At 38.4% G+C, this 7090-nt stretch overlaps 2 protein-coding genes across 3 annotated transcripts in view; one reads left to right on the forward strand and one right to left on the reverse strand.

Moving 5' to 3' along the window:
- Positions 1-466: 466 nt before the first annotated feature.
- On the reverse strand, positions 467-1760 carry LOC109519538 (serine/threonine-protein phosphatase 2A regulatory subunit B'' subunit gamma-like). The gene is made up of 4 exons (XM_019876125.1): positions 1537-1760; positions 1322-1446; positions 1046-1150; positions 467-602 (listed from the first exon to the last, which is right to left on the reverse strand). Exons 1-4 carry the CDS (start codon positions 1601-1603, stop codon positions 486-488), a joined length of 414 nt encoding a protein of 137 aa, XP_019731684.1. The 5' UTR covers positions 1604-1760; the 3' UTR covers positions 467-485.
- A 144-nt stretch (positions 1761-1904) lies between these two features.
- The window catches only part of prorp (protein only RNase P catalytic subunit), an 11821-nt gene continuing 6635 nt past the window's right edge, over positions 1905-7090 (forward strand). Inside the window, exons 1-6 of one of the 2 annotated variants that reach the window (XM_019876121.1) lie at positions 1905-2576; positions 2782-2920; positions 3058-3292; positions 3420-3706; positions 4693-4740; positions 4854-4986. In XM_019876121.1, the coding sequence (XP_019731680.1) occupies positions 2171-2576; positions 2782-2920; positions 3058-3292; positions 3420-3706; positions 4693-4740; positions 4854-4986 (1248 nt within the window). In that variant the 5' untranslated portion in view covers positions 1905-2170. Of the gene's footprint in view, positions 2577-2781; positions 2921-3057; positions 3293-3419; positions 3707-4692; positions 4741-4853; positions 4987-6352; positions 6489-6601; positions 6735-7090 lie in introns of those variants that run through there. The other variant, XM_019876122.1, reaches the window with a different exon arrangement.

Raw genomic sequence — 7090 nt, forward strand, 5'->3', positions numbered from 1 at the left:
TACAGACATTTATTTTCACTGTTTGAGTCACTATGGCATCAGTAGAACAGTCAGTCCCCTGACATTTACAAAGTAATGTATCACCATCTAGTGAGAGGAAAATTGATTCTGCAATTTTTTGTTTAATTTTATTTATATTAAAATACGTCTTGGGCCATAAATGTGCTTGATTAGTCCAGTTAGTTTCCACACTAGTAGTATTTATTCCACTTCAGATTAAGTCAATGAATCCCAATGTTTGTGTGCCATAAGTAGGACTGTAAAATGTGTGTCTTGGCTCAATAAATGTTCGACACCAACATAATTCAAACCAACCAAATACAAGAGCTGTATCAAAAACTGTCTGTATATAAAATTAACAATAGCTTCATAACAGTTAATAAGAGAGTGTGTGTTTTTTTTTACCTTAGTTCAAAAAAAAATGAAGAATGAATTTACACAGGTCCATGCTTGTCAGCTGCTACTTAACTACTGTTTCCTTGAACTTACTTGCACTTGGGCCCAGCCAGGTCGCCCACCTCCAGATAGGCTTCGTAACTGATCATGGCCTCTTCACTATTCACTGGAGGCACTTGGTGCTTCTCAAGCAGAAACCACAAATTCTACAGAGAGACAGGCGGGCAAACAGAGGAATTAAAAAAAAAGATGGGTATAACTTTTATGTATCACTTTTAAGGGAATGCTTGGTGTAAAGTCAGACCAAAAAAAAGAATATGTTGTATTTTTTTTAGCATGACTGTAGAGGCTTAAATTTGATTGAAAAAAATCATCCACATGCATTGGAAGCAGTGCAGCCAAAAGAAACACTACAAAATGAAAAAGAAATACACTGTTGGTTAATTTTAGAATTTAAGTTAAAGGTTTTGGGAAAATGCCTGGGCATGTTGATAAGACCATGCTTTTCGTAACAGCCCATTATTTTAAAAGAGTGAATTCCGTTTGAAATTCCTGTTTTATTACAAGTGGTCTAAATATTTGCGTTTCGGATTGTAAATATTGGCCATTTGAAATGTTTTTAGAAGCAATGTGAGTCAATGTGTGCTACCTGGAGTTCCTCATGGTCCAACGGTTCTCTGCTCTTCCTCTGCAGGAAGACCGCTCTAGATTCTTCTCTCAGTTTCTGGAGTAAAACTTCATCCTCAGCTGGTAGCTGTCAATTAACACCAAAACTATTTTTTTAAATAAAATGTCAATGTGTCCTAGTTAGTAATAATGTAATAATTAAGTCATACATGAATCAGGATGTATTGTATTGTATTGTAACATTTTTCATATTAGATGGACGTCCACGAATGTAATTGTGAGCAAGGTGATTTGATACCCTAAAGTAGAATCGAGGAATGTTCTTGTAGGATTTGTTTTTGTCACTTCCGCCCTTCCATTCAGAATAATATTTGGTGAACAGATCCATTTCTTCAGATTTCTTTTCTTCTTGGCTCCTTTCATCTGGACAGCGACAAAAACAGTCGAGAAAAATTAAATTGATCGTTCACCGAAATGAAAGATCAACTAGCCTAAGTTAGCATTATCACTTACCTCGATTTGCGTTTGCTAGCCTCCTTTTTAAAATATCCGACCAATGAGTCCAATTTTTTTTCGCCATGATTGTTTTCAAAAGTTTGCAAAACTACATCCAGATTGTTTTTAACAATTCAGTCAGTAGTCGAAATCATCGTATTCAGAAACTTGCAAGAGGACATCAGTAGACGAGTTGTATTTAACTGTGCTTCCTGTTAAATTACGTTTTTCAAAATAAATATACAATTTCAAGGACAGTACTGTATTACGAAAGATAGGGAATGGAGAATTTCTTGTTTTGAAAATCTTTGGAAGCTGACATACTTCCGTTGAGTGACCTGTGCTGTCGAATGTTGATTGCGTCACATATGCGACGGAGCTCACTGTTTTGCTGTTGTGCAAAAGCTGAAAAATAGTACAATTCCAATTTGAGTAGAGAGTTCACGTGTATGCCGGACATATGTATGTTTAAAAACAACATATTTATTCGGGTTGTCTCCTTTTCTATTTGTTTATTGAGATGTGGTGGCTATGTGCTGAGCTATGTGGGGGGATTTCCATTCATACAGATTGTTTACAAAAAGAATTATTGTAAATATTGGAATTTGAAGGCCGTTCTTCAGTTCTAAGCATAACAGGAGCGACATTGGCCATGGGGTCCAGTGTGATATTAAGCCTTAAGCGATGCCTTCGGTCTGCATTACCTTTTATTAATCAAGGATCTTTAGCGTTCCTCGCGTTGCCGAACACGGCACACATTAAGTGCTCCATGGACTGGAGCTCCGGCCCAAAATTGTGCAGAAACAACAGTAGGCAGACACATTTGCAGAGCAAATTAAAAAATAGCACCGTCAGGCAAACGAAAAATGAGTTGTGGGACAGTGTGGCAGATAGAGAGGGCAAGGACTTTTTTCTCCGGAAAAATCCTCCTATCCCCAAATACGTGTTTGCTGCTGGTACAGCGAAGAGGACGGCAGAAATGCTGAAGAGGAAGGCGGGATTTTCCCCAGAAGAGAATCATCACGAAGAGTCTGCGGAGAGCACATCCGTGAGGAAAGGTAGGGATAAATTCAACTTTCAAGAATCCAAGTATTACCTTGCTGTTAGACATTCTGTTTAATTACCAGTAAAAGGGCGTGTGTGGGTGAAAGCTTGTTTTATTTTTTGAGCCTGCAATTATAGAATGTGTTTGCTATGTTATGGTTTTTAAAAAAAATGTATATATAGAAATGTGTATTTTATCAAAGCTGATGTGTTTTACAGGAAAACTGCAGCCACCTGACCAGCCGTTATCTGTTGAGGAATGGAAGAAACTGAAGGAGTCTCTTGGAAGTCCGGAACGATTTGACATTAGCATGTTGTCTACACTATTAAAATCTGGGGCCGAGTTGGATATTGCCAAGTAAGAGGACTTAAATGGTTGCTAAGTGACATAGAAGCTCTTGCTGTTTTTGTTTTAGTTTTAAAATGCGCTACCGTCATTCGGTACTCAGGTTTAGTGATTAATTGCAAATTCTTGTATGTTCTGCTTTGCCATAGGTCTCTGCTGTCATTTGTTGCCACTGAAACAGGAACGCTTTCCTATAAAATCCTATTGCAGTATCTGGCACTATGTGTGAATGGCAATCATGACAAAGAAGTATTTGACGTCTACGATATTATGCGAGAGAGCTTCCCCTCTTTGGATACCGGCGCTTATAGCCTCTTCATCAAGTCTTTCAGCCGCACAGCAAGGTGGCGAGAGGCGATCAGCCTCCTACAAGACCTTAAGAAGGTGAATAAACTCTGGGTTGTTTAATAGCAGTTTCTTACACATTTTCATCAATCTGCAGCAAGGTGGAGGTTAGTGCTATCACAGTGACTGTATTGTCATATATCTGATTTGATTGTCATCTTGACAGGTTGTTACCCCATCATCTCGCAGTTATGGCAATATAATTGCTGCAGCCATGCTAAATGGTGATCCAAGCACTGCCTGGGCTCTTTATGAGGAATTATTGGCAAAAGGTCTGAGCCCACAACATGAGACTTGGACATGTCTTTTTAAGACAGTGGGCATGGAGGACGAAGAAACCATGTTGCTGAGCGAGCAGCGAGAGAGGCTGCTGGGAATTCTGCTGTACATGAGGAACAACCAAGTTTACCCGCAGCTGAGTCTGGCTAACAGTATCAAGACCTGGTTTGAAAGGTACAAGACAGTGATGAAGATGACGGGTTAATAAAATTGTGAGTTTAAGGAGCAGATTTTTGTGCTTGATAAGCAGTTGTACAAAAGTACTGTTCTGCCACGTGCTGTCGACACAAATTGATGTCACGGTGCCCACGGGCTCATCCTGCGACTGTCATGCCTCACCTGTTTTCTGGAGTTGTTCATGGGACGTTCGGCAGCAGGTGGCAGTACAGAACAAATGTTAACCCTGTGGGATGGATTAAAACTGGTGGATCTTTCGGTTTAATTCATATTACACAAATTTAACACCATACAACATCATTGCAAAAAAAAGGTTTGACTTGAGTTTCGTATTGAGAATTCATCATGACATTTTTTTTTCATGTTATTTGAGCATATTGTGCACTAATCTAAGATTTCCAGCCCAAATCACCAGTGACTTTGCGTCAAAACATGATTTGAACGATTTACCAAAAAAATTCACAAATGTTCAGATTAAATTTCTACAGTTTTGCTTAAATAATTAAGACGTACTTGCTCATATTAAATTAGATGGCAAAAAAAGAGAAAATGTTGATACCTTAACTAGCGCCTGATTCAGTCTGAGATTTTTACATGCTCAAAGCAAATGTGAATAATTAACTTAGTGGAGAATGTCACTAGCACCTAGTTAAGCAACTTGAGTGAAAATCACTAAATATAATTTAGACTTCTGTAGATCCTCACTGAAAAAAAAATTAGACACACAGGGAATTTAGTCACATTCTGACTTGTTTAACTAAAAGGCAGTGGTGGGAAACGCTGGTCCTTGACGCCCACCATTCTGCATGTTTTCGATGTTTCCCTAGTCCAACATACCTGACTCCAATGATCAGCTCATCTGCAAGCTAATCAGGTGTATTGGTATTGTGAAACATCTAAAACATGCAAGATAATCATGGCCCTCGAGGACCAGAGTTGGTCACCCCAACTCTCAGGTCTCATGCTCTCTTCACCGTTTTCAGTATTCCACGACAGAAGTGGAGAGGAACTTGGAGCAGCGCCTCGCCAAAGTAACTAATTGAACTGAAACACACTCAGAACAAATATTTTTCTTGATTTTCTTGTACCATGAGCTAAAAAAAATGTTTGTGGTTACTATATATGTGTATTGCTGTGAGTGTAGGGGTGTGTGCAACAGTTGTGGAACAGAGTTGGAATCCATTCAGCTGACTGCGGAGGAGTACCAACAGCTGAGAAAAAGAGTCATGACTGACATCATCCAGGGACGTGATGTTTTCAACAAGACCACGCCAGAGGTCAGTCATATTGATTGTACAGGTATTGGATGTCATTTTTAAGCAGTACCCTACTATATTTATTTGTGTTTTATTAACAGGAGAACGGCCCTGTTGTCTTTTTTAAAAAATGTGTATTTTTTTTTGCTGGCTTGCGACTCACCCCAACAGTTCAGTGTGTAATTTATAAATACATCGTTCAATCAACGACAAGTTCAGCTATGAAAAGTGCACTTTGCTTTAAAAGACAGGCTGATTGACAGTTGTGTGATGCCGAATAATATTCATGGTGGCTCGGTGAATATTTCACAAAGTCAAAAACATTTTATAATTTACAGCAGGTGTTTGTTTACTGCAACCCTGCAATTTCAAAAAATGATGTGTGTTCATTTAGCGCGAGTAAAAAATAGAAAATGAATGGGGAAAAAAAATACTGATTCCAGATCAGTAATTTTTTTTCCATTTGCCAAGAAAGATTTTCTTAAATATTACATACATATTTTTTGTAATTCAGTGTCTTACGTTTTTGTAAATGGTCTGTCACTTAGATAGCACTTTCCTACATTGGGTACTCAAAGCGATTCACCTACTGATGACGCAGCATCAGGGTTCAGTATCTTGCTCAAGGACACTTCGACACAGTAACAATGGCCGGGGATCGAACCACCAACCTCTGCGTTGGAAAACGACTACTCGACCACTGAGCCACGCCGTTAACCCTGTGGGATGGATTAAAACTGGTGGATCTTTCGGTTTAATTCATATTACACAAATTTAACACCATACAACATCATTGCAAAAAAAAGGTATGACTTGAGTTTCGTATTGAGAATTCATCATGACATTTTTTTTTCATGTTATTTGAGCATATTGTGCACTAATCTAAGATTTCCAGCCCAAATCACCAGTGACTTTGCGTCAAAACATGATTTGAACGATTTACCAAAAAAATTCACAAATGTTCAGATTAAATTTCTACAGTTTTGCTTAAATAATTAAGACGTACTTGCTCATATTAAATTAGATGGCAAAAAAAGAGAAAATGTTGATACCTTAACTAGCGCCTGATTCAGTCTGAGATTTTTACATGCTCAAAGCAAATGTGAATAATTAACTTAGTGGAGAATGTCACTAGCACCTAGTTAAGCAACTTGAGTGAAAATCACTAAATATAATTTAGACTTCTGTAGATCCTCACTGAAAAAAAAATTAGACACACAGGGAATTTAGTCACATTCTGACTTGTTTACTAAAAGGCAGTGGTGGGAAACGCTGGTCCTTGACGCCCACCATTCTGCAGGTTTTCGATGTTTCCCTAGTCCAACATACCTGACTCCAATGATCAGCTCATCTGCAAGCTAATCAGGTGTGTTGGTGTTGTGAAACATCTAAAACATGCAAGATAATCATGGCCCTCGAGGACCAGAGTTGGTCACCCCAACTCTCAGGTCTCATGCTCTCTTCACCGTTTTCAGTATTCCACGACAGAAGTGGAGAGGAACTTGGAGCAGCGCCTCGCCAAAGTAACTAATTGAACTGAAACACACTCAGAACAAATATTTTTCTTGATTTTCTTGTACCATGAGCTAAAAAAAATGTTTGTGGTTACTATATATGTGTATTGCTGTGAGTGTAGGGGTGTGTGCAACAGTTGTGGAACAGAGTTGGAATCCATTCAGCTGACTGCGGAGGAGTACCAACAGCTGAGAAAAAGAGTCATGACTGACATCATCCAGGGACGTGATGTTTTCAACAAGACCACGCCAGAGGTCAGTCATATTGATTGTACAGGTATTGGATGTCATTTTTAAGCAGTACCCTACTATATTTATTTGTGTTTTATTAACAGGAGAACGGCCCTGTTGTCTTTTTTAAAAAATGTGTATCGCGTGTCATTACTTTTCAAAGTAAAATATTTAAAACCGATCAAGAGTGCCTTGCTTGACAACCCAACACAGCAACTGGTCATGATCCTTTCTTCTGCTAGATGGCGTCTTTCGCCCGTCTACAGCTGCAGTTGCTTCAGATTCGTTAGTATATGATTTGTTTTTAATTGCAAGGGTTTTTTGTTGTTGTTTTTCATCTTGTTTGTTTTTTTTTTTTTTTTTTTTTTTTTTTTTTTTTT

The sequence above is a fragment of the Hippocampus comes genome, unplaced genomic scaffold (genome assembly GCF_001891065.2).
Source record: "Hippocampus comes isolate QL1 unplaced genomic scaffold, H_comes_QL1_v1.1 scaffold252, whole genome shotgun sequence".
Taxonomy (NCBI): Eukaryota; Metazoa; Chordata; class Actinopteri; order Syngnathiformes; family Syngnathidae; genus Hippocampus; species Hippocampus comes.

Coding starts and splice junctions, on each gene's coding strand:
- LOC109519538 (XM_019876125.1), bottom strand. CDS start 1,603: ATGGCGAAAAAAAATTGGACTCATTGGTCGGATATTTTAAAAAGGAGG. Junction 1,151..1,321: donor TTCCTCGATTCTACTTTAGG/GTATCAAATCAC, acceptor GTTAATTGACAG/CTACCAGCTGAGGATGAAGT. Junction 603..1,045: donor TGGACCATGAGGAACTCCAG/GTAGCACACATT, acceptor GTCTCTCTGTAG/AATTTGTGGTTTCTGCTTGA.